This window comes from Clinocottus analis, unplaced genomic scaffold (genome assembly GCF_023055335.1).
Source record: "Clinocottus analis isolate CAN_PGR_092001 unplaced genomic scaffold, fCliAna1.0.p SCAF_18, whole genome shotgun sequence".
NCBI classification, from domain to species: domain Eukaryota; kingdom Metazoa; phylum Chordata; class Actinopteri; order Perciformes; family Cottidae; genus Clinocottus; species Clinocottus analis.
Genome location: NW_027175909.1, coordinates 4,226,476 through 4,253,885, shown reverse-complemented (window position 1 = coordinate 4,253,885; position 27,410 = coordinate 4,226,476). Strand labels below are relative to the sequence as shown.

General features: G+C 47.8%; 1 protein-coding gene across 1 annotated transcript; it reads left to right on the top strand.

Annotated features, from left to right (window-relative positions):
* The first annotated feature begins 21,691 nt into the window (after positions 1-21,691).
* fzd8a (frizzled class receptor 8a) lies at positions 21,692-24,252 on the top strand. Its single transcript, XM_068581681.1, has one exon. The coding sequence runs from the start codon at positions 21,989-21,991 to the stop codon at positions 23,732-23,734; it is 1,746 nt and encodes a 581-aa protein (XP_068437782.1). The 5' UTR covers positions 21,692-21,988; the 3' UTR covers positions 23,735-24,252.
* Positions 24,253-27,410: the final 3,158 nt, after the last annotated feature.

The following is a 27,410-nucleotide window of genomic DNA, read 5'->3' as shown; positions in this document are numbered from 1 at the left end:
GCTCATGATCTTGAAGCGTCCGCATGAAAGCGCGACTCGAAATGTGTAGATATACCAGCCTCCAGGATTAACTATAGAAGCTTTTATATCTTAAACTGATATTCCAAAAGCTATTGTTACAGGTTCAAAATTAGCTCCGGGCTAGGAAAATAATTCCTCGGCCGCCGCCCGATTAAATAAAGTAATTAGCGGAGTCGTTTTAAAAGGACGGTGCTTTAGATTACAAAAGGAAATACAACAGGCAAAAACAGCCCGTAATGCTGACTGACAGCAGAGAGAGAGGAGCGAGATGTGGTAAAACACCAAACTGTGTTTTTACTCCAGGCTTTTTTTTTTGAAGTCTTTTAAATCAGCTTGCACACACACATATTAAGCTACACACACAGTGCTAATTATCACGGCTGCGTTTCCTTTTTTTTTACTCATTTGATGCTGGAAATGAAAATGTTCCTGAGGATTGTTCCCATAGAAATCACCGTACAAAATGCCTGTCGCATCAATTGCCGCCGTATAACTGACTTTTTCGGGGGGGGGGGGGGGGGTTGTTGGCCGGCGAGAGGCTCAGCGTGGCAACAAAAGGACGTCGGAGCGCGGCGTCAAGTTGGGTATTAAAACGAGAACGCCAGGAATGCAGCCGTGAGCCGTCCATCTAGCGGCAGATCGTTTGCTTAAAGACGACAGTGAAATCTATATTTGGGATATGAAGCAGTGATCTGCCGCGTGTTTACTGTGCTCGCTGGGAGTGAGACCAACAAACGAGCTAGGCACCTAAACTCAGATTACCTGCATCCACGTGGCGTCAGATTAGAGCACCTTGAAACTCCTCACTTCCTGGTTCAGATGTTAAAAGGCATAGTTTGACATCTTGGGGGGAAACGCTCTGAGTGGCATTCTTGCTGAAAGTTGGATGAAAAGACCCATTTCTATCTGTTAAATATGATAGCAGTTAGCTTATCTTAGCATACTTGGAACAGCTATTCTGGCTCGCCACCTACAAACCACAGCTTGTTCATTTGAAACACTGGTGAAATTGAAACAGACAATAAAGTGTTCATTAATGAGCTTTAGAGGAAGTGGCCGGTGGATTTATTTTCTTGACAAAGCTAGCTGTTTCCCCCAGTTTGCAGTATTAATGCTAAGTTAAGCTAACAGTCTCCTGGCTGCTAGTTCGTATTAAACAGACGTGAGAGTGGTATCAATCTTATCATCTATTGGTAAAATAAATAGTGTATTTCTCAAACTACTGCTTTAACACGAGCTCTATCCACGAGAGGGACATGTAGAAACATTTAGATCTCGACTGTGGGGTTTTGTTCACCGTCTCTTTCGGGGCGATGTTACTTTGACTCTAATTTGTCCTCTGAGGTCGCTGACATCGATCCTGCCTTTTTTAAAAAGCAGAAACTGCAAAACGCTGTTGTTTTAAAGACATCTTTCAGCAGGAAAAATAGATGTAGCCTCCGTCGAGAGGATTGTGCCTCTGGGAACGTGAGATGGTAAACAGACGTTTGACAGGGCTGTTCACACACACACACACACACACACACACACACACACACACACACACCGCAATAAAGCAGCCTGTGTTCGCGTATTCTCTTTGAGATGTCTAAGCAGGGCTCCACGTGGGGAGCGCTTGCATTTTGCCTGAAATGCATGCGTTTTAGTCATAAATATTCAGTCGACAAAATGAATAATAATTCACAAAACCGGGTGGGACTCGATCTGACCCTGTGGATGACCTCAAAATAATGGCAGATACATTCTAACTATTGATCAGTCACTGGTATTGGTTTATTTTTATTAGCTTTTTATTATGTCACCTATGAATCACCTGCTCCCGGGAATTTTCAATCTCGCTTTACCAAGCGTGTGTGTGTGTGTGCGTGTGTGTGTGTGTGTGTGTGTGTGTGTGTGTGAAAGAGAGTGTGTGCGTACGTGTAGTGGATTTTAAGACAAAAGGTGCTTCCTCGCTCGACTCCGGCTCCTCAGTGGACTCCTAATCATCACTTCTCTCCAAATTGCCGCGATTGAACTTTTGATCAGCATCCAAGGAAAGAAAAACAAAAGAGTGGTGGAGAATGTCGGGTGAGCTGTGGAGCAGCGAGGCTCATAACAAGCACCAAACTCCGGTAAATAAAGAAGCTTCTTCTTTAGCCCAAAACCCACTCCACATTCTGCTCTGCAGGGTCAGCAGAGAGGGGGAAAGAGAGCGAGCGTCTGCTGTCAAATCAAATCTGGTTGTCAGAACGCTGTGCCACACACACACACACACACACACACACACACACACACACACACACACACACACACACACCCCTCACCTTCACATATTAATGGGGAAAAAAGCGATGTACATCTTACAGTAAAAACAAGGATAGGTTGAGAGAGTTGGGGTTGGTGCAGTGGGATAGAGGAGATGGAGCGAGTTGACAAGAGCTGAGTGAGAACAAGTTTTGAAATGTGCATTGGTGAGTCTGAGGCAGAGGATGGACGAGCAGCTCACTCATATTTTTCTCTTTTTTTTGTTGCTAGGGCTCAGATTGAGGGGGACCAACTCCACCACAATTTTTTCGCCCGCGGTCATATTGACTCCAGCCAGGCGGTTGGGTCTGATATGACTGCAGGCTATGTGTGGGCCCGGCTGCCTCGCTGCTCGGCTGGTTTCTCCGTGGACAGAGCGGAGGAGGAGGAAGGGGGGAGAGTTTTTGGGAAGGGGTGGGTGGGGGGGTTGGACCCTGCGAGTGTGTTTAGTTTTCCACAGGGCAAATACTCGCACTCCCATCTACCAAATTAGCGAGATGAAGTGCCGACGATAGCGATTCTGACAGCTTGTCTGTCTGCTATCTGCCTCGCCGGAGTGAGAAGCCGCTTGTTTCTGTACGGCAGGAATTCCAATGAGCCCGGTCAGAGGACGGTTTGCATTGGTAATCGCATTCCCAGAAGCCGTTTCAATGAACGTGAGTGGCTGAAATCTTTCTTCCTGTTCCACTCATCGCGATGAGTGGATGGTTCATTTCACTCTTTGTACACCGGTGAAACTTAGAGCGAGTTAGATTGGCCCAAAAAAAAACAAAGCAGTAAGCAATAAACAAAAATAAAATGTGTCACGGTACACATTCCTGTCCTCCCTCGTATGGTTCTGCAGAGGGCTTGCCACAGGTGAAGTACCCTGTGTTAGAGCTATACTTATCGAATGACAGGTGTCCACCCTCACTGTTGTAAAATCCTGCAAGAACTCACTAGCGCAGCTCTTTTGATTCATGACTCTGCTCCGAGAATGTGCTCGGCGCTTTACAGCTTCCTGTCAATTCAATTTCGGAGGTGAGTTATGATGACTGCTCTTTAAACAGCGTATCCCTGCAAAGATCCTGTGTCTGTCTTTCTCTTCTCTCACGTCTCCGTCTTCTCTCAACACGACGGGCCTGTTTCAAGGGCTCCCGCTTTGTAACCCCGAGCTTTTGGATTGACTGATTTGACCACAGAAAACACACACACACACACACACACACACACAGGTTGCAATGAGTAAATGTAAACCGAGATGTTTAGAATTGCAAATGGTGCGTTCGGTATTTCAAAGGGAGCCTGTGTTTACTTGCATCACGTTCCAAGCCAGGCCATTGGCCAATCAGATAAAGGACTACCCCCACTCATTTGCTTCTTCCTCACACACACACACACACACACACACACACACACACACACACACAGACAGACAGCGGATTCCCCCTAAAGAGGAAACATTAGCGCCCCGCTGGTGTGCGTTTCCCCGGGCACCTGACGCTGCTCTCATCCAGAAGAGTGCGTTTGTTCTTGCTCCACGTGCGTCGCTGCAGCCTCCCGTGTGCCCTTATGATCTCAGATGTTTCAGAGGGGATCATCAGAATGACGATGTGTCAACAAATGGGACGCGCTGTCGTCTCTGCTTGGGGGTTGAAAGTGACGCTTTGCGAAGACATTTGTGATAAGCAGAAGTGCGAATGTTGTGGTTTCAGGAGTAAGAATGAGTCCGGATCCTCCATGCGCGTGCACACGAGTAGATTTAAGACACAGTTCAGTTCTCTTGGTAAGATCGTTAAACTCAGTATGCAGACATGTTTTTATTTCCTGTTTAGTTTGGTGGGGTTGAATTTTATTTCATAGTGCCAGTAGAGAGATGACAGCACATGTATATATGCACCAGGGCTTCTTTTGAGGTATTTTACTTGAAATCAATATTGAATTAATTCACTGAAAATCATTCAGTATTGCTGGCATAACACATCTCACCACAATGTAGATTTAGCAGCCAATCTGGAGCTTTCTGCCATGTCTCCTGATCTTCCTCCGCAGCTCAAGTGTGCCACGTCGTCATGAACTTGACAGAAGTCACTCAAATTTCCCATTTTAGTGGCTGTCGTAAAGACTTGTCGTCCATGTTGGCTTAATTAATTGAGGTTAAAAATGTGCATGAATCCTGAGGAAGGTCGTGTAATGCGACCGGGGCTCTGGAACAGCTACTAAAAGGACATTGTGTGGAGAATAATGTTCCCTATTGTCCTCAAGATCACTTCAAATCTCAATTTCCAAGTCGATATGGACGAAAAGTCCTTAAAGTGCTCATTTAAAAGGAAATTTGAACACCTCCATACAACTGAGACAACCCCACCTCCTGGGGAATGGTCAAACATGCAACCCTTCAACCTAAACATCACACTGATGAAGAAAAAAAGAAATGGGATTCAGGGGACAAACATGTTGATCTGAAATGCACACTCTCCCTGCACTGTGTCAAGTGTCAACGCACCTCATACATCCAGATTTCCCATCAGGCGATGCACGGGCTTCTACTGACTCCTCGCTCGACCTGCGATCTGCCTGTGAAATACAGCTGCAGCCTTTTTATCACGCTGCCAAGTTGTGGGAGAACGACAGCACGCTCACGTCTGAAACTGGAAGGACTCCTCCAGTGCCTCCGTGTCTCAAATCAGCTCGAACAACGGAGCGCTGTAAAGGGGCCGGGATACGACATGATGAACAGCTGTCCGAGGCAACGCCGTCCAATCCAACAGAAATAAATCATGTGACGAGTTTAATGTTTTTGGCATTCAGTTGAACCATGTCAGAGGGGTAGATTTACTCGAGTTTGAGTATTTTACATTTTTAAAGCAGCACTGAGCTTCAAGAGCGCTGCGTGAAGGAAACAATGAGCGTCTGTCCAGCCCAGTTTGCCTCTTGGTATGGTGTGTCTTCGCAATGTGTGATTTTTTTCCACACCGTATCCTAAACAAGTTGAGCAGCTGCCACGGTGAACATGCGCGTCCTTCAGAACAGCACTACGCTGCTCGCAGGTGAGGTTTGTAAAGTCGAAGGGGTTCAACGCCCCCCCACGGAGGCACACGCGGAGGAGGGCACCTCGTACTGCAGGGCGACAGGATACCTTTACTTTAAAGTCAGGATCTCGCATCATGATCAAGCTTTTTGCTCGTGAAGAAACCGAAGAGACGGACACGCTGGAGCTCCACGTCCACGTTGTTTCGAACGCATGGCTTCAACACCTATGATGTGGATGTCATGTTTCTAGAGGAGGCCACCAGTGTCCATTGTTTGTGTGTGTGTGTGTGTGTGTGTGTGGGAGTGGAGGTTTGCCGGGGTGGTCTCGGCCCTGAGACAACAGCTCTATACCCGGCACAATGTCCCGGTCTTTGTGCGAGCGGCCTCGCTGGATTAGCCTCCGCCACCTCTCGCTGCCCCCTCTGCTCCGCCGCATCACCATGAATAGATGTCCATTGTTGCGCCGCATAATGTAACAATTTCACCACGACGCTGTCGCAAGAGGTCGGACTCACAGCGAACGGCGACGGCGTCCAGGGGAGCCAGGATGCAGCGGCGGGCCGGAGCAGGTGACCGCTGAAGGCTCCAATTAGACCTAATTGGATCGCGAGTCACCCCTTCAATTACCTCGGCTAATGGGGGTTTCCCGCTGCCAGACGACTGTGTGAAAAAGAATGAATAAATACCGCATCTGAGGTGTGATGCTCTGTTGTGGGAGAAAAAAAAAGCCTCAACAAAAATACCAATTAAAGTGGAAGCCCGGGCATCAGAGTCAACAGGAGAGAAAGAGAGCGAGAGAGAAAGAAAGGGAAGAGGGGAAGCAACACGACACGAGACAAAGACGCAACTCAAAAGGTAGAGGAATGTAGTATTTGCCTCCCCTACGATTGAATATTTAACGAAGCGCATGGTTGAAAGGTAACACAATGCTCAGGCATTGACATTCCTATTAATTTTTAACCAGCTGGGCGGTGTGTTCAGCGGCGTGTTCCCTGGAATCGCTTTTGCATATAGAACCGGGATGAGGCATGAAAGCAAGGAATTTAAAAATTCATCAAAACATCCAAATGGACTTTCAGCTAACGTGTGTGTTAGACTGCAGTTACATGACAGCAGCGCGCAGCGTCGGATGTTGTTTGAGGGACGTTAGCCCCTGCTGTTTGAGTCTGTGTGTGTGTGTGTGTGTGTGACCCGGCGACCAATGAACCAGAAGATATTCCACTGACCTCGAGTTCGACACCGTCCCTCCCCTGGCTGCACGTTTTGTTTTTTACACACGCCTGTGTTCTGACGTGGCGAAGGGAAATGCCTCAAGCAGATGCAATGAGATACCTCGGTGGGCTGTCACGGGCAAGCGGGTAACCCAGAGATGATTCAACTGGCGTGGGAGGAATAGAAAGCCCCGGGATGTTAAACGTTATTCCTTTCTATGAAAAAAAAAAAAAAGAAAAATTCAACACTCTTTTAATTTGATTGAATATTTTTCCAGGACTTTTCTGCGGCAACATTGTGTGAAGCGTCCTCTCCGATTTCTATGCAGCGGTGATCCAGAGAAAGAGAAACAGTCATGCATTTATCAACTATTGTATGTGGACATGGAGGCTTAACGCGTGCAGCGCCACGCAGCACAGCCCTTTTCAATCAAATCAAATCTCCACGCAGCGTGGCAGGAAACTTTGGCCCTCGCCGCCGACGGAGAACGTCTTATCCCGATAATTGCATTGGGATATAGAGATTGCGTTGCCACGGGGCTGAAGCGCTCCCATTGCTCCAACTTCTGGGCTGGATGAGCCCGGCGAGGCGGCTGCAGTCGGACTGCGTTTGATCCTCGTGAAAATGGGAGTAAATCGGGCACATCCATGAAGCGCTGAAATCCCGTTCAGGCTTTCAGCGCTCGGGAACATGCGAGCTCGGACGCACATGCGTACGCGGCGTTGCATGAGAAGAGGTCGCTTTAATTGAACTGAAGCCGAATGTGAAGCGGCCGAGAACCAGGGACATTTTCTTTGGCTTGTGTAAATGTGTAGAAATTGCTATTTTAAATAAATACCTTTTTGCCAAGTGTGATTGGGAGGCTCGAAGAGCTGAAAGTTGTGTTTCCACTCTGGAATCAGCCTCCTGCACACAATGTCCCTCCACGCAGGAACACACAATCTGTGCTTTGTGTAAACCGCGTGTCGGACAGTTCGCAGCAACGTCGGCACGACGACGCGTGATGTTTGCGGTGCGAAGCGAAGCGCTTCGTTAACACGTCTGCTAACCAGGTGTTTGCACTGGCAGTCAAACAATCAGAGGGGAAAGGAAAAGGTGATCCTCTCAGAGTTCAGCAAATATTGACATTAACTTAGCCTGATTGTGTGATTAAAAAAAGGGGAGGGGCGCCAACTAATTTACACATGGAAGTCTCTTGGGGAGTTCAACTGGGGTCGTCAACTTTTTTGATATTAAGTGCCATTTTTAAAGCCAAATATTTCTCCTTAAATCAGGACGTTGTAATCATGTATGAGAGTTGATGTTTGGCAGGTTTTATTTTTGCCACGTTCACCACTCAAGTTGAGCTTGTTAGCATGCTAACATTGACTGATTAGCACTAAAAACAGCGACAGCTACGTGACGCTGAGGCCGTCATTAGTTTAGCAGGTTTTGACTCGATTAAAAAACTAAGGGATCACCGATTCAACGCCGATGGAGACATGAATGTTCGAACCAAATTTCCTGGCAATCGATCCAGTATTTGTTAAGATATATTTTAGCCTGGGCTAACGCGGCGGACCGACTAACCGACCGACGTTGCCAATCCCTTCAGGTGAAAGAATAAATACTGAGCACGCAGCTGTCGGGTGGTGCAACAACTCGGATAAAGCGTGAATGCGTTTGCCAGAGGCAATTGGATGTTTTCCTGACTTTTATGTTCCAGCGTGGAGGTGAAGACAGCTTGCATGTCAAGATCTGGATGATGAAATTATGTTTATGTATGCTTGGTATATGTAGCCTTTCAATGAAAATAAAAGTAGTGGATAAGCAGGAGCTCCTTTGCTCATCCTGCACACTTTCGAGTCCGAAAATGGGCCCTAAAAAGGTTTTTTCGGTTTCCCTTGATATTATCCCCTGTTATACCGAAAGTGAGATCTTATGATGTCTGCTCAGGCGTTGGATCTGCATCTGTTTGCCACTCGGGCCAGTGTTCGCCCGTGATGCGGCTGCCTAATGAGGCGTAGAGGTCAGCTTGTAGGTTATGGGAACCTGGGCCGTGGTCAGACCCTGGAACCGTGGACAAACAGGAGGACGCATACAACAGGTGAGATCTGACACCGGCCCCATTCACTCCCAACGACCAGGGGAGAAGACGCAACAGAGGCCGGGAAACCAAATCTATGACCCTGATGTCACTTCCTCTTAACTTAAAAGGTTCAAATTACCCTTACTTCCTATGTAAACCCCGAGCAGCTAAACTGCTGTGGAATGATCTAACCCAAACCAGTACTTCCTACTGTGTATCTGTTGGTTTCCTGAGAGGGAGACTTGTTATTTCCCTTCCTGTCATGCCTCACTTTCCCATATAAACACCGAAGAGGAGGAAGAGAAAATATTACAGCTTAAAAGCAGTTAATATCTCCATTCACTTAAGCAAAAACCACATCTTCTGTCAGTTTATGCTCTCGGCTGCAGCTCTGCCTGCGCTGGATCGCTGCCTCAGTGTCAGATTAGGAGCGAGCTGTTCATGAATATACAGCTGGTTACCCTCATTTCGTAACATTAGTCCCTGTTTGGCTCAGAGCCAGTACAGTAGGGGTAAATAGAGTAAATACAGACAGGCCTTGCAGATGCTAATGTACTTAGCGTTAGCGGTAAACAAAATGAGATTACTGGGGAGGGAAGGCAAACTCAGAATTTGATTTACTCAGGCTTAGCGTAAACAGCTTGTCAAACTCCTGCTCTGCTGCAATGAAAAGGCTGCAGAATGTGTATTTGACTAACAAGCACAGTAAGTGTTTCTTGCTATTCATAAAAAAAATTACAGAGGCAATTGTCACTGTAATTGGGAGTCACTGGAAAGAAGAAATGGATGCGCATCTCCCCAAGATAGTTTACTTTTTCTTCTCCTTCAAATTGTTGTTGTTGTGTTTTTGAGTGATGGAGGCGCACGAGTTTGGGATCAATCTGTTCAGTTATTATGATAATGGAATATGAATCAGCATAATGCTAAACGAAAAGGGAGAAACACGTTTAGCATATAGGAACGTACAGCGGGGAGAGATCACCTCAGTGTTAGCCGGCGTGTCTCTGCGACATTAACATAATCCACAGAATAATCCAGAGGCGGCCTCTCCATAACGAAGCAGATAACGAGCGCAAGACACTCCTTCCTTATTGGAATAAAACTCAGCTAAATGAGATGGAACCAGTCTTAGTGCTCTTATTATGTGATAAATAGGATTTCCCAAGTTCGAATTTTCTGGCATGTGATTTTTTTTTTTTTTACACTTTCACACTTTTTTTTTTTTTTTAGTTCTGATGACTACAGCATTCATATTATTTCTTCCCTCTAGCTGCCAGGAGGAAGTTTTCAGTGTCTCTCCACAAAAATTGGCAGGCTAATTGCATGTCAATAATTCAATGCTTAATTTTAATGACCAGGAGAGTTCATTTATTCTCGTCTAGGCTGCCTGACGATGTGATTAATAGGGATGAAAGATAAAGCTTGCAGAGGGGAGAGAGGAGAAGGAAGAGGGGGGAAAAAGGCAAGGGGATAGATAATGTTAGGATCTTCTATTCTCTTCCTTCCTCCACCCTTTCCCAGATGGCGGAGAGGTCTCGCAGACTCCTGAGTCGGCAGTTTGGAGGAGCGTGTGGGCTGCCGGGGCACATGCAGCGCAGGAGGAGGAGGAAGTGGAGGTGGAGGAGGGACGGCGAGGGAGACGGCGTCTCTGGGTGCATTTGACGTCTCTGAGAGCCGCCAGTCAGGATATTATTCTCATTAGAAAAGATGCATTTTAGCACTTTATCTCAATCCTAACTTGTGACTTATGATTGCGAAACACCTATAAACAGACAACAAAGTGTGGGAATACATTATTTAAAGTTTTGGGTTAACGACACTCAGCACTCAGGAAATCCACTGTTGATTTAGCATAATCAGGGTGCAACCGTAGTTTGTATTAAAAGCTGAAGGTGTCCCAGGCGCTTTATTATGAATATGAACAGTAAAGGTTCAGAAGTGGAGGAAACGCCCCCCCCTCCCTCGCGGATTGGAAGAAGATGAAGGCATCACAGACCACTCCTCACAATGGAAGCACTTCCTCCAGGCCTAATGGCCTCTGAGCCTCAGCTTTTGTCCCCTGATTAGCCGGCCTATTCAGGGCTCAGCCCCCTAATTGCGTAGCCTGTTTAGCTACCCAGCATTACAGTAAGAATTAATGAGACACAATTACTGCACCCAGGAAATATCCCGTCCCTGCGACCAATCCGATCTGCAGAAGAACTTTCGCTGAATAAAAAACCTCCTTGAGTCTAGAATTCAGCCGACTGTCATAAAAAAAAGTAAGCAAGTTTTTTTTTTTTTTTTTTCCTTTTTAGCAGGAGGAAAGAAATGCATGTATTTATTCGAAGCTATCTCATAATTAGGCCCTAGAGTGAATGAGTGAGTGAGGGAGAGCAGGGGAGGAGACGGTGCGGGTGGGGGAGAAGAGCGGCATTCAATAGCAAAAAGGCCCACAGATACAAAAGGCAGAAGAATGACAGCACAAGAGGGAAACCTGCTCGCAGAAATGAGGAGGAGGGAGACAGGAAAGATGGATGGGGGGGGGGGGGGAGAGTCAGATTCAAACCTACGGTTTAGCTACAGATAGCATTTCATCACTGTGGCTTTGTGGGGAGGCTGTAATGTGGAAGCAGCCCGGGGTGAGCAGCCCGGTCTATGCTAATGGTGCTCGTGACACTTTAAAGCAGCTTTTGAGATGGGACAGTGGGCTCGGGAGTCCAGTCCACCAGGGAGGAGAGCGTTATTGCTCGGAGCCAACACAGAATCCACTGCCACAAACGAGACCTTATTGTACTCACATTTTATACACTTCTGACACACACACACACACACACACACACAAACACACACACACGGGCACGCTCAACACAGCAATTTTGAAGAGGTCACAACTTGTTTTTGCTATTTCCGTTTAGTTGGATGGGTTGGGGGGAATAATCTACATGGAGTCACCATTTAAAGTTTTCTCAATACTGAGGCTGATAAAATGGAGTTACAGTTTTCCGTCGTCAGGGTGTGCTCTTCATTGGGGAAACACCCAAGACAGGCTGCCAATCCGTCACATGGCTAACACAAACAGACAGATGCACATTTCCCTCAGGGCAAATTTAAGAGTGACTGATCTACAAATTAAATACATCTGTTTGCCCAGCAGAAAGAGAACCAGCACAAGATGCGACTGCAAACAGGTAACATACCTGACATCTGAAGAGAAGGAGTGGAAGTTGGAGTAGTTGGGGCGTTGCGCTAAGCTAACTAAAATGTTGTTTGAGGGAATAGTGTCATTTTGCCAAGAGTTACAGGAGAAGAACGATACTACTCTCATGTCTGTTGGCCAAATATAAAAGCCACAACTAGCAGCTGCTTAGCTTAGCTTAGCATAAATACTGGCACAGCCAGCCTGGTTCTGTCCACCGGTAACAAGAATACCCTAATACGTGTCCAAGTTATCTGTGTTTAGATGTTCAAGATGCTTCATCATGTTGCCTTGTGCAATCTTGCCAAATGAAAATAAAATACTCCACTTAGCCTATTTTTCTCCATTAGACCCTGCGGGGAAATGTGTACTCTGCATTTGACTCATCCTAACTACTTAGGAGAAATGGACCAACTCCACTTCTGAGGTCTTGAATCAAGAGCACTGCCAGGAGTATTCCCACAACCTAAAATGCATGTCTTTTGGGGATGGGAGGAAACCAGAAAATCCAGTCAAAAAACAAAAGCCCACACACAGGGAGGACATGCTAACAGGAGACCCAAAGGCCTCAGTTATGAGACAGCAGTGCTGTAAATGGGAGTCTGTCTGCTGTAGCTCTTCAGCTCTCGAACAAGAGTGGACCAGTTAGGTAGATGAGATAAGGCTGATTTCTGGCAGCAATTAACGTGGACGTCTCAGTCACTCGTCAACATTCTGTCTGCCGTTTGCTGAAGAGGTGCGAATCAAACACAACGCATATTGATTGTCACGTGAGCGAGCGTTCGGCGCGGGGGGGGGCGAGCTTTTAAAGTCCTCTTATGTGGTTTGTAAGTTCTGAATTTGCCCAAGATTAGCCGCCATAAAGAGGATTACTACTTTTCTGTGGAATATTTTCAACACCGCCGTAGTCATTTCAGGAATGTTCAGTGGGGCTTTCGGAGCATTGTGTTTACTCACCTGTCAGTCTGTTTTCCCTCCTCTTTCACTGATTGAAACAAGCCACACACCTCACACTCCCTGAGCACTCACTGCAGCCGAGTCTGGTGGCGTTGACTGTGCAAACGCTAGTACTTTAGCCTCGGAGTTATCTGCACTGGGAGCCTGTCTGTCTCAGGCCTCGCTCAGAGCGGTTTACCTGAATGGCCTCTGTTTCCTGGTGACCCCCTCCCTCCCTCTTTCCCCTCCCCTCCCTTCTTAGAGCAGGTCGCAGCCTGAAGCCATTGCACCCTGGATCTCGGCCCTCCTCGGATTTCCCCCTGCTCTCAGGAAAAAAACGGAGGGAGGAGAAGAGTGACAGAGAGATGTAAAAAAAGAGAGGTCAGAGGCTCAGGTGAGCTTAGCGTGTAGCCTGTCAATCAGACATCTTACGGCGTAGCTCAGGGGAGGCTCTCCCGTCCACTGCAGTGCCCCCTCTCCTCAACCTCTGGTGCTCAGCTCACCTTTATACGTTTTTCAAAGCACATTAAAAAGTACTCTGACTCATCCAGAGTTCTACTTTCTCACATTTTCCCTTCCCTTCACAGAGGGAATCTATTACAGTTTCCATTCAGCCATTATTTTACATCCAGCATTGTGATACGTGGCCTGAAACTATACACACCTGAAGTGCTAAACCAGACCTCTGAATAAATATATAGCAGTAGACATATGACAATAACAGAGCATGCCGTGTTGACGTTGACAATATTTGCATGTCAAATATAAGCCTCCACGAGATGATAGTCAGAGATTAACAAAACCCATTAGCTAAAATAGCAGGAAATGCTAACTAGCAGGTCAGTGTAAAGGCTCAGTAAGAATGTGGTCTCAGCCCTCTTGTTTATCCTGCCTGATTGCACAATTAGTTTAGCAGCCTACTAAGCACACTTACATTGTCTGGAGATGCCAATCTTAATGGTGTCATTGGCTGATAAAGACGTCCTTAGTCTCCACGGAGAGTGTGTCTGTGTGTGTGTGTGTGTGTGGTGGTGGAGGGGGGGGGGGGGGGGGGGTGGGGGGTGTAACATCACCAGCTGGAGAGTTGAAGCATTATTACGCGGTGCCTTACCTGCCTGATGCAATCAGTGAAAATAAAACAAAGTGGAAAGGGGCTCAGTGAAGCCTGCTAACCTCATTTCAGCAACACGCTGATTTCAATTGATCCAATTACCTTTTGCTGGACTGGAGGCCGCCGTAACGTTGGAGGTGGAGGAGAGTGTCAGGAGAGCGCTTTTATCTTGCCGTGCTGTTGCACATTGCACAGTTAGATCGGGAGTTGACGGAAAGCCACGACCATTGAATCAGATGGAAACCACATTAATGGCGTGGATGCATTTCCTGTGGCGAGAGGTAATCACAATGCCATTGTTCTGAGTTACAGAGGCAAAAGGACATAGAGGACGAAGACACGCAGGTGTCCACATTCATTATATTTCCCTCGACATGTTTGCTACATTCCCGCATATGCCATATGGGAGTAAAAGTCCAGGACAAAAGTTGAACCCATGGCACCAACGCTGCTGCTGCCTCTAATATTCAATGTAAACGAATGCATTGAATCATATCTGGGTAACCAGCGTGTTTAATATCAATTAATACCCATTATTTAGCTGGAAACGACACGGTTGTACATTCATATGAAGCTGGTGGGTAAAGCTTGACGAGACCTTGGGGAGTGGCCGATATGTCACCACTGTAAAAAGTCATTTGACTTGTCTGGTTAAATAAAAGGTTAAATATAAGAAAAATGCAAACCCAGTGTGGAGGCTTGATTAATACTGAAGGTAATGCCTGTGTTTACGTGCCTTAATCGAGTGCTAATGAGCAGTAGAGGATGCCCGAGGTAGCTCACCAGGGGCGTCGCTCCGCCTCTCTGATGTGCACAGTGCGAGCGACCGCGGGGGGTTTGATTGGAGCCCGCCAAGAACGAGACGCAAACTCCACAAGGTCGTTTGTGTTTTACACATCTGCTACCTCGATGCCTCTCCGTCTCTCCCCCTCTGGATACGGTTTCCCACTTCCCTACCATGACGATTTTTTTCGCCTCGCGCTCTCTCTGTCTCTCCCTCCGTCTGTCTGGCGGTCATCCTTGCCCTCGCCATCTGTTTTTACAGAGCGCCACACACAGACGCGGTGGGAGGTAAGGAGGGAGACGGTGCTAAAGAGGGGATAAGTGAGGAAGGGAAACATGAAGGGTGTACAGTACATGATTTCACATTTTGAAAGTCTCTGGGCTCGTTTTTCTTTGTGTTGCAGAGACTAAGAAGACAAGATCCGCTCCCAAATCCATCTGTTAAATACAGAGTTAAAGACAGCGTCCTGTTAGCCTAGCTTAGCATCCGAGGGAAATGGCTTACTCTCTGACGGGGCACGTGTAAGTATATGAATTGTTTAATCTGTTCAAAAACAAAGTGTAAAAATGACAATTTATGGATTTATTGATTTGTTACAATGACAGCACAACTCAGTCTAACCCATATTAGACTGGATTTTTTCCGGCTTAACTCCAGCCTTCCACATGTCTCGTGAAACCAGCGCCTTTCATCAGCATCACAAGATTAGCTGTCGTTGCTAACTGCAGAGGGATCTACCTCCATGTTAACATGCTGGCTAACCAAACTAGCTGCGTGTCTATCTGCACGCTCTGGTTTAAAGTGTGATGTTAAAACCTTTTACTCCAGGTTTTACTCCAAAACCTACGCACAAGCGACCTAGTTCGGACAGCATGGATGCATAGTTGTTCAGTTTATACTAGCCCGTATTGAGGACCTGTTCCAGACGTGCCCAGTAGATCGCTACGCTATCACCGTAGCATAGAGGCTTCGCGGTCAGGTCCACATCGCCGTACGCATAGAGCCAGCGGATAAAACTCTGTGACAACAAAATGTACATCATCAATTTATTATTACTGTGTGATAGACCTGAATTATAATCCCAGGAGTCCCAGATGACAGTACAATACCTAAATAAGGGATTTGTAGCTGATAGCAGTTGACATTAAGAGACATTAGGTTTAAAGGAGCACAGGTAGAAGATGCGTCTAAAGGCTGCATGTATAGTGATGAGCGAGGTCATTGGCAGGACCCGCTGCCTCTTCCCTCCCTGTGGGAACGAATGCGACCCCTCCGCCGCCGGGTAAGAACCGGCACCGAGGCCGCCAGGCCCGACCCCTCCACGGCATCCCACCGCTGTGTGCTGCAACAAGGGCAAAATTAAATTACTACCTCCAGGATCCAAAGACAAGTGTTCCACCCCATGTGTTGGGACCAGATGGCAAGTCTACCTGCTTAAGTGCCGTCCATGTGTCGTTCCAGGCCTCATCTCCGGTTACACACAGGGGTTAAGAAAATCAGTCCCCGCTATTATATGGGCTAGTGTGTGCGTGTGTGTGTGTGTGCGAGAGAAGTCTCTGTTGGCTCACTTACCTTTCTGGACGGAGAGAACAAGTCGCATGCTGTTTTACAAGAGGGGAGATAAATCTTACGGGAGTGTCAAGTAGCAGGCGTCATAGCAGCCAAAAGCAGACCTCTGCTGGCAGGCCAGATTCTTGTGGCATCGAATGGCGGAAAACTCCAAACAATCACACGATAACACGCACACGCGCACTTTTCTTGGCTCGGGGACGGCAGCCAACAGTTCCTTGGCTGCAGGAGACTGGTGCAGACTCTCCTCGTGGAGGCCATGCTGCTTTTTAATGAGCTCCGTGAGCGAAGAGTGGATCTGCTTTTCTCCAGATTGGAGGTGTAACCCATGCTACAGATGTTTGTGTAATTATGTAACAGGTTCACTTTGCTGCTTGGCAACTTCTGTTCAGTTTCACTGTGTATATGATTAAAGCTGCACTAAGCATGGTATTTACATGAGCAATGCAGTGTTTTATTAGCACTAAAGGGCGGTCCCACCAAATTATAAGATATATATATATGCTCAGGCACACAGATATAGTTTGGATTTGCCAAGGTTTAGAGATATTTATTATCTCCGATATTTCTGCTGCCGCCCAATATGATGAAAGTAAATGGAAATTTGGGTGCTCCTTTCGAACCTTTCCATTTCTGTAAAAACTAGACTGGTACTCACATCTAATCACAATAGACTTAAGTTAAGCTGATTTATCCAGCTATTAACTTTCATCTTAATAAACAGTGAAAATTACTTTTTTTTTTATCTACTAAATCTTCAGTCAAATCAGAGTTGGTGATTATTGTGGTAGTTTTATTTGTAAGGTTAATTGCTGTTGTGGCTTTGTGGAGCGCATATTGATGGTATGCTATGTACGTTCATGAATTATAATAATTAAGTATAAGCCCCTGTTGATTTCTTATATTATATATTCACTTAAAACGTGAAAAGGGGCTTAAAGTAGCGCGTTGACCCGGGTGTCATGTTTCCACCACTGCTGATAAATATCCATGACTTCTGCGGAGTCGTTTGTCCCTGGAATGAATGCCCATTGTAACCTTCTGCACTGAAAACAAAGCCAGACGTCAGAGGGGTTTTTGTCCAGTGGGAGAGGGGCTTTAGTGGCCTGAACCTAAAGATACGACGGGAAAATACTTCAGTACCCTTTTGAAATAGTGACAGTTGTTATAGTTGCTAGAAATAATTTAAGCTGCAAATACCCTTTGTTGCTAAAGAAATGAACACAGAGAAACTTTTACTTTAACTGCAGACAAGTTACTTTATTTAGACAGCAAACATCAATCCAAAGTTATAAAAGCCATCAATACTGAATTATTCAAACAATCTCAGATCCATCCCTCTCCTCGTGTCCCTATCGTTGTTCTACTCGCAACCTCCTCGCAATCTGGAAAATAAGGCTGGAAGTAAGATTGCAAAAAGTCCAATGAATCTCCAAAATGGGCAGCGGCATCTCTCTCGGAGCGTTGAAGGCCAACATGAGCCCCCCGACTCATTCTGGGCCAGCTGTTTGGAGCCGGAGGAGTGAAGCTCCTCGAGGGGGGCGAGAGGGCTCCTCGTGAACAAAGTGCTGTCTTCTGATGGAAAGACTCCGTCGTCAGTCAGAGCGATGCAGTGTCAAACCTGTGTTCAATGGTAAAGCTCCCTTTTTCCCCCCTAATTAACCTCCATCTCCTCTCACTGTTGATCTCCTCGTGTGGTTCCTCCCTTGGAGCTCCCTTCGCCGATGACAGGTATTGGAGACACGGCGGGTCAAAGCATCAACAGCCTGGCTCTTCTTTCTCCTTTCCCGCCGCCTCCCGGGGTCGAACTGGCTTCTGGGTCTTTCCTCGTCTTGTTCCTGTGACTTCTCAGGGCTATTATCTGGCCTTCTCCTCACAACGGGGCTCTGTAAGGCCTCCTGAATCTTGCGTCGCTGTCACTTTTATCGTTGGTTTTGACACCTCCAAAAAGCTCTTTTTTAATGGGTTGTATAGCAGAAAAAAAGGGGGATTCTTTTCTGAACACTTAATCCCTCGATGTATTTTTTTTCTGAATACCTAAATTGTTTGTTTTGAACAGCGACAGAATGTTAATCTTTTAGTAAACGCCCATGGGTTACAGCCATCTACGAGAGAAATATATGATGAATACGTGGAGGGCTCAAACAAACCAATAGGGAATTAACCTGGCCACCCAAAAGTTATTATTAATTGCTTATAAATGGAGACCACTAGTAAATAAGCAACTACACATTATAAACCTCTTAGAAAGTGTCTTGGCAGAAAACAGAGCCACTTTTAATTTGGTGGCCTGGTGCTCTGCGGAGTGAATTTTCTCAAGCTGAAACACTCCCGCTATCAGTAAAGCTGCTTTGTGCTGCTTCAAGACAAGACTTAATTGTCTCACTTGGTTTTCATAGTCCTTACTCTCCATGCAAAGACACACACACACACACACACACAGGTCCTCGCCGGTCTCACAGAGAGGGCCGGGCGGCTGTGAGGATGGATTTACAGGGGCCGCCTGTCCTCCCAGCAGCAGGCTGATTGGAGGGGCTGGCTGTGTTTGTTAAGGTAATGGGCCCTAGGTGAGCTAATTCACAGGGTACACGCTCCACGCTCCGTCACCTCAGGAGAACCACGGTGGAGAAGGAGGGTCGCCGGCGGGGGCGGGGGCTCGTGAGGGGAAGGGAGAGGCGGTTTCCAGCTCTCCCCAAAATCCCCTCGGCCTCGCTCCGTCTCCTCCAGCTCCACCTGAAAGTGATTACCAGGCCAGCCATGAGCAAACAAGCCCCATATGGAGTGTGTACAGCGGGGCTGAGGCTGGGAGCCCGGGGAGCTCTCCTCCACCTCTTTGGAGAGAAGAGGCCTGAGCAAACACAGCTAATGAAGTCTTAACAAGCGGCCCCGGGTTAGCGCGAGCCCGCTAAATGCCACCGAGGCTCTTGGAATTGTGTCCAGCAGATTGGCTAAATCTCCTCCAAGCTTTCCCTTCACAAGATGAAGTCGCATTAGCATATCTCGGCCTCGCCATCTCGGAGGTATAAGTCCGGGATCTGGCAGGCGGTCACACTTGATGGGCCTTCCTCTTTTCTTCAGTTGGGAGCACTTGATTCTGGGAAGACAGAATGGGAGCTTTAGATTGAACACATTGACTCGGGATCCGGACGTAATTTCGGGTTTTATTCATCGGTCAGAGTGTTTCCTGAAGGCTTTGGTCTGGGGGGATATTTTCTCACAGCGTGGAGCTCTGCGTTGCAAAGCGGGGACGAGTGGGTTCGTGAACCATCTCTCCGGACAGAACAGACCCTTTTTTTTCCAGGCCCTCGCCTGACCCTCTCCCACACGCTGACCACCACCTTACCCTCACTCCCTTCTGATTACGTCCTTTTCTCACTCATCCCGAACGCCAGGGGCTTTGTTATTGAGGAAAACGTCACGCCGTCCAGCCCGTGCACGGACATGCACTCGCTCCAACTCCACGGCACTGCCGCGGCCGAACTCTTTTCCCCTAATCAAAAGCAAACAGCCATTAACGCAGCTCCATCCTCGTTATCTCACACCGGCGACTCACTTAATCAATCTGGGTTCCCATGATGCCCAGACCGCCGCGGGGTCATTTCACTGGCTCTGTGGGTCGAGGCTGTGTCATGTGACAAAGAGCTGGCACCGCTCCAAACGCAATACAAGTAAACTTCAACAACAGCACACAATGACGCATTTTATCTCGGCCGGGAAACTGAGAGGAAGATGCCTGAAATGTGTGTGTGTGTGTGTGTGTGTGTGTGCAGCTGAGAACAAAATGCCTATTCAAAAACACACCCCTCTTGTTGGTCAGTGACTATCGAATTTCGGACAGATGTGCCGATCACATGGTCGGCGTTCTCGTGGCCCCCGAGCAGGAGCTGTGCTTGTGTGCCCTCGAGCAGCCGGTGGTGATGAGTTATCATTCTCACAGCGAGAAAATATCACTTGTACATCTTTTATGACTTTATTGTGTGTGTTAGGAATGAAAGAATAACTTGTTATAAAGTCACAGAAAGATTATTGGGTGTAATCAATTCTACATTCAGCCTCTGGGTTCAAAGAAGGAGCGTTATTCTTATTATTATTGTGCAATATTTCATTTTTTTTACGGAATAAAGAACGTTTGCCATGGAGTTTAATTTGGTAGCTGGTTGGAGTGAAGTTGTCTAAAACCACCATTTTACACACTTCAGTGTTTAACAAAGCATCTTTTTTTGTGTGTGAACTTCATCACAAAGTAGCTGCTGGATAGTTTAAGAGGAAAAGAGAAAAACAGATGCAATGTGTGCTTTTTAAATATTATGGAGTAAAAGTATGAAATACCAGACTTTTGAGAAATACATGAAAAGAACCTCACAACTGCACTCGAGTAAAGAAACAAGTATCAACAGGAGATGAGGAAGAAGACTACAGGTCTATACAGACGTAAATGATCAACATCAGACCTAAAACAACTCCAGTGAGATGTCAAAGAAGTGCAGAGGTCCCCAGACAGTGTGACGTGTTGCCGCTGATATGACGCTCGGGCTTTGCCTCGCGCAATTACGCCTCCCGCAGAGCTCTGTGCGAGCGTTAAACGAAACATTAGCACCTCATTTAAAGAATAAAACGGCCCTTTCACAAGGACAGACAGCTCCCTGGGTAGTCTTATCATGCGCAAATTAGCCAATTTACCAAACGGCTCCCTCTCACACACACACACGCACACACACACACACACAGAGAGAGAGAGAGAGAGAGAGAGAGAGACAGAGAGAGGCATCCTCGCTCTGCCATTGTTGTCACACTCAGGGCTGAAAAAAGAAGTTACAAGACACTCTGTCACTGCGCAGCATTGTGAACATCCAGCAGGTTGTTACTCACAACAGCGCGTCTGGTCTTTATAATTACTTTAAATTGTTATGATCTTAAAATGGACACTTTTGAAATTGGTGGGGGGGAGGGGGGGAAGAGATATGACAGGGTTATTACAGTTGATTTAGGAGCAGCCATCTCTCTGGGCTTGACATTATCATGAACACGCCGTCTACAATCTGCGCTTTTATAAATAAATAAAACGTGTTTTTGACAGAAAAAATGCCCAAAAGTAGTTATTTTGACCTCAACATGTTGATGTGATGCCGTCCTCATCTTGGAGATGAAACTGAACTGAAGCTCCTGCGCAGCGTCCCGCAGCCACAGACAGGACTAGTGCGGTCGTAGTGGAGCAAATACATCTTTGTGGAGTATAACTCTCGATAGACTGCTGGAAAGCCCCGCCCTCCCCCTCCTGCCGCTCTGTGATTGGAGGAGCGGCTCTGAGGGTGTGGCTTGCACCGTCTTTAGTATATATCGCCACCGCTCCGTCTCCCAGCCGTTGATTTGTATGGGAACCGGGACTAAGGTGGGACGAGCCGACTGGATGTAGTCGCTGTGTTTGAGAGAAAGAAACAAGGCCCACATTTCCCCGTTGACAGCGATCGGACAGCAGCAGCACGTGGGCTGTTTTGTGTTGTTGTTTTTTTTTACTAACGGACTGTCTGAGGATACTGAAAGCAGTTTCCACAAGAAGGTGGATTCTCCTCTCAGCCATCTTGACTGCTCGCAGCCCTGAAGGCTGTTTTCTCTCCTCCTCCCCCTCCTCCTCTTCCTCCTCCTCCTCAGCTGAAAGTAAACACGGCTTGCACATTGCTTGCAACTCCGTGCAAGATCCCGAGAGAAGCGAGATGGGCTCGCCGCGCGACGTCTAACCGGAGCGGAGGCGAAAGCGGACGGAGAGGCTTCATCGGCACCAGAGCAGAAGAGGGGGGGACCCGCCGCGCCGGAGGGATGGACCTGTTTGGGATTTACCTGCTCCTCTCGCTCGCTCTCCTGCCTCGATCCAGCTGCACCACGGCCAAGGAGATCACCTGCCAGGAGATAGCCGTGCCCCTGTGCAAGGGAATCGGCTACAACTACACCTACATGCCCAACCAGTTCAACCACGACACGCAGGACGAGGCTGGGCTGGAGGTGCACCAGTTCTGGCCTCTGGTGGAGATCCAGTGCTCGCCGGACCTGAAGTTCTTCCTGTGCAGCATGTACACCCCGATCTGCCTGGAGGACTATAAGAAACCTCTGCCGCCGTGCCGGAGCGTGTGCGAGAGAGCGCGGGCCGGCTGCGCGCCGCTCATGAGGCAGTACGGCTTCCCCTGGCCGGACCGGATGAAGTGCGACCTGCTGCCGGTGCAGGGCAACCCCGACACGCTGTGCATGGACTACAACAGAACGGACTCCACCACGGTGTCGCCCGTCCTCTCCAAGCCCACCAACCACCCCGCCAAGGGTTACAACCCGTCCAAGAACAAGCCGAGCCGCCCCGGCGCGCCGGGGAAGTACAAGCCGCCCGCCGCGCCGTGCGAGCCGGGCTGCAAGTGTCTGGAGCCCATGGTGCCGGTGAACACGAACCGGCACCCGCTCTACAACCGCGTCAAGACGGGCCAGATCACCAACTGCGCCATGCCGTGCCACAACCCGTACTTTACGCACGACGAGCGAGCGTTCACCGCCTTCTGGATCGGACTGTGGTCCGTGCTGTGCTTCGTGTCCACGTTCGCCACCGTCGCCACTTTCCTCATCGACATGGAGCGCTTCAAGTACCCGGAGCGGCCCATCATCTTCCTCTCGGCCTGCTACATGTTCGTGTCGGTGGGCTACATCGTCCGGCTCATCGCCGGGCACGAGAAGGTGGCGTGCAACCGGGAGTTCGACCTGGAGCACATCCACTACGAGACCACCGGCCCCGCGCTCTGCACCGTGGTCTTCCTGCTCATCTACTTCTTCGGCATGGCCAGCTCCATCTGGTGGGTCATCCTGTCGCTGACGTGGTTCCTCGCGGCCGGGATGAAGTGGGGCAACGAGGCGATCGCCAGCTACTCCCAGTACTTCCACCTGGCCGCCTGGCTCATCCCCAGCATGAAGTCCATCGCGGTGCTGGCGCTGAGCTCCGTGGACGGGGACTCCGTGGCCGGCATCTGCTACGTGGGGAACCAGAACCTGGACAACCTGCGGGGCTTCGTCCTGGCCCCGCTGGTGATCTATTTATTCATCGGCACCATGTTCCTCCTAGCCGGGTTCGTCTCGCTGTTCCGGATCCGCAGCGTCATCAAGCAAGGGGGCACCAAGACGGACAAGCTGGAGAAGCTGATGATCCGGATCGGGATCTTCACGGTGCTCTACACGGTGCCGGCCACGATCATCGTCGCCTGCTACTTTTACGAGCAGCACAACCGGCAGAGCTGGGAGATTACGCACAACTGCTCCAACTGCCTGCTGGAGCGGGACCGCAGCAGCCCGGACTACGCCGTGTTTATGCTCAAGTACTTCATGTGCCTTCTGGTGGGCATCACGTCCGGGGTGTGGATCTGGTCCGGGAAGACGTTGGACTCGTGGAGGACTTTTTGCACCCGCTGCTGCTGGGGCAGCAAGGGCACCAGCGGCTCCATGTACAGCGACGTGAGCACCGGGCTGACGTGGAGGTCGGGCACGGCCAGCTCCGTGTCCTGCCCCAAGCAGATGCCATTGTCCCAGGTTTGAATGGGACGAGAAGGGAGGAGGGGAAGGGGGGGGGGCAGCTTATGAGGACTGCTAATTGTTTGGGAGATAACCCATCACTCCCTGTCTTAAGCAATTTGCATGGTAATGACCTGCTGCTGAGGTGATCTCTCTCTCTCTCCCTCACACACACACACACACTCACACAAACACACGCGCACACTTCAGTGGGAGAGTGTACCTGCACTCTCACAGGTGTGATTCCTCCCAGTCTGTATTGGAGGCAGGAGCCTGTGGCTGAACAGGTTTGCTCCTCACGAGCTTCACACAAAGAGCATTCGGGTCCTCAATGCCATGTTACACAGTGCCAGATGACATTGTGTCAGCCAATCACGTCAAAGATGGTTTAAATTAAGCCTTAATAATAGTGCCCAAGTGTTTTTGTTTTTAGTTGTTTGTTTTTTTACGGGTCGTTCATTTTGTAATTTCTCAAAAATGTATTTATATAAAAGTTGTGTAAGGAAAAAAACTGTACATTTGTGTATAAAAGAAAAACTTTATAAGCTATTGTAAATTTTGTACAAAGTGTAGATGTCTCTTTTTGTGAGGAAAAAAGCAAATATGAGCTTTATTTTGACAATAAAACAGTTTTTTGATCAATCTCAACTCCCTGTGAACTTTTGCAGTGTTTTTCTCTCTCACCAATTTGCGCAGGAGGTTGTTCGGGGAGCATGTTTTTCTTTTTTGTGGTGCAGTCACCGTGTTGACGGTGGCAGCTTTTTGAGAGAGTGTCGTCCCCCTCCTCCCCCTCGCTAAAAAGGAAGCCCTTTTTTAACCATCAGAGACCGGTAATTAGAGGCAGGGGTTGAGTTGGAGCATCTCCATAATTGTTGAAGTCCTCTTCACATGCCTGCCGAAGCCGGCTTTTCTTAATTTAGCAAAAGAAGGAGTGGGTGAATGGGGGTATAAATGCAGGGAAGGGGTCCTTTTCATCTGCAGAAACTTTGATCTTTCTTTTTTAACAGCCGGGAATAAAGGTGGTGTGTATTAGGAGTGTCTGTCTGATGTGCCAAGGTTCCCCCTAAACGTCCCCATTTGGATGCTTTGATGGACGTCCTGCGATTCAAAGAGCGTTTTGGAACCCCCTTCGCTTTTCTGGGTTTGTCAGAGCTGAAACCTGCCAGAGCCCCTGCGTCTTGTGTTTGGGGTGTTGTTTTTTTTCTCTCTCTCCTTCTTCTTCTCTTTTTTTTCCTCTCGCAGGGGCCTGAATTGAAACATCTTCTCCCTCGGCTCAAGCTGTGTCAGCGAGTGCAGGGGCCTTGACATGAATGATATTGAAATAGCAATGAAAGCCCCACAGGTGGTCTGTTCACATGATCTCACATCTTAGGGCCCCCTAATCGAGGCATTTTCTTCTCTTTTTCTTGCTACAAATGTATCTGCTTTGGTCCCAATTAACCCAATGCGCTGGCATAAGATGATACACTGTAACCCGGGGAAGAAATGCCTTTGATTTGCAGGTCAATGGTGACAGTGGGCTTTGTAGTGACGGCTTTGTTCCTGCTTTACTCCTTTACACTGCGCCTGTAGACGTGGACCTCCACACACACACACACAAATAGAGCTTATTTTCACTGTAGTGCAGACATCTGTTGGGAGTGTAAATCAGCCGAATAAATCTTGCATCAGCGCTGTCAGCAAAAGACACTGGCAGTAAAGATGGGAGTCGTACCAAAACTTTCCTCCAGATCAAAAAGAGCGGCTGCTGGAGCGCTTTGCTTCCGTCGTTCTGAGTGCTTGTGTAAAGTTGGTACGGATCAAGTTTGGGAGTTTTAACTCTCCAGCTTTAACAAAGGAAAAATGTAAATATTGCTCTGCCCTCTGTTTGGTACAGATGTAGCATGCAAGTCAATCGTTTGCGGTCACAGTTCCATCAAATAGACTCGGTAGCTCTCACCGCTGCAGCTGTTTTTCCTTTTCTGGTGTTTACCTCAAGAACCTCAGAGAGCGAGCAGCTCCAGCTCTCACTGCCAAGCCGCTCAGCAGAGGCACTAATGTGCAGCTCCCCCTAGTGGCAGAAGCAGGACTGCACACCTCCACCACGCGGACGATTGTAAAAACACAGATTGGCACATAAAAGCTGTTCAACTTGGATACCTCTTGAAGAAATGTGGGATCAATTTTCAAACATAATTGAATAATCAGCAACTATTGTAACAGGTTTATCGTTCCATCAGAAACGACGGGGGGAAAGACCTGTTCCCTGGTTTCAGTGTTTCTGATGTTTGCTTCTTTTCTTTATTATCATATTTTGGGAGTTTTGGAAAATCAGACATTTGTCAAATGTGGACTGCAGTTGTATTTTTTTCACTACTTTTAACTTTTCAAAAGACAAAACCATTCAAAACAGAATCAATGAATATTTAAGTTACATAGAAATAGAAATTCTCGGGCCTCCATAGACGAGTATCGCTTCATATCAGGCCTTTATGAATAGTGTCATTATGGTGAGTGAAATGTATTATCTCAGCTACTTGAGTGAGGTTATGTAGACATAACTGCAGTCAGACCTTGAACTGGACTAAAAATGATATATTTATTGACATTTTTATGACCAAAGTTAAAGTTTAGGACCACTCTTCAGACATTTTAAAAGTCCCCACTAAACACATCGTCCCGGCTCCACAACCCAACTGTCCAGCATCTCAAAGCAGTTTCCTAGCTCGACGTCACACACACACACACACACACACACACACACACACACACACACACACACACACACACACTTTGTAATTAACAGGTAGAGGCTCCGGACCCAGTGCACTGCAGTGTACAGGAGAAAGTATGCCAGTGCCATTGAGGGGACTTTGCAGGTCAGTACTTAATGGTTTAGTTGAACTCGTATTTCATGCATCTGATCCGGTCAGGTCTTGTTCATGGCTCGTAAATAAACAACTGTTTTCACAGCAGGGCCCCATCGGAGTCGAGGTGGGAGCTTCCTAAACAAATCTGGTGATAAATAAACCCGTCCGACCCGAGCGGGAAGCCAGAAGACGAGCTTCCACGCGGCTGATTGAATCGTCTCCCCCCCTGCGCCACCTCTATACAGATGTTAAAGCCTCATCCGTGAGGTCGGGAGCAACCTCCTGACATGCTGGACCATCAAATATTGATGTGAGGCAGACACAGAGGGGAGCAGAGAGGATGATAGGCAGACCGTGATGCTACTATTGATCCTTGTGATACATCTGGGAGAAGGTTGGTTCTTCATTAATCTCTGAACGCACCAGATGTGACACCACAGATGTGGACCGCATCTCGTCCCCTGCGTTAGTCGCACTGGTATTAAAGATTGCAGCAGACAATTATATTAAAGCCTATTTGGTGTTTTTAATACGGCCGACAACAGAAGTTGTCAAAATGTGCCTCAAACAAAAGTCAAATTTGAAGTTTCTTTGTGAGCTTTCTGGAGCTGTGGGCGTTTAGACGTTTAAAGCCCCCTCGTGGGATTACATTAGGATTCATAAATACGTCAGTTACAATCATTCGTCTTCATTTTCCAGATGACATCAGCGGAAGATGAACAATAGCGGTAAAGTTTCCGTGAGTGCGTTCCTCCGTGCGTGAAGCGGAACGGTGACCTCGGGTCTCGGTGACCCGTTTCCATTCCCGCCGGAGCTCCTGACCTCCGGCTCCGGCTCCCCGTGCCCAGCTG

What these genes read in the sequence shown, in the direction of transcription:
- fzd8a (XM_068581681.1), top strand. Translation starts at nt 21,989, where the DNA reads ATGGACCTGTTTGGGATTTACCTGCTCCTCTCGCTCGCTCTCCTGCCT.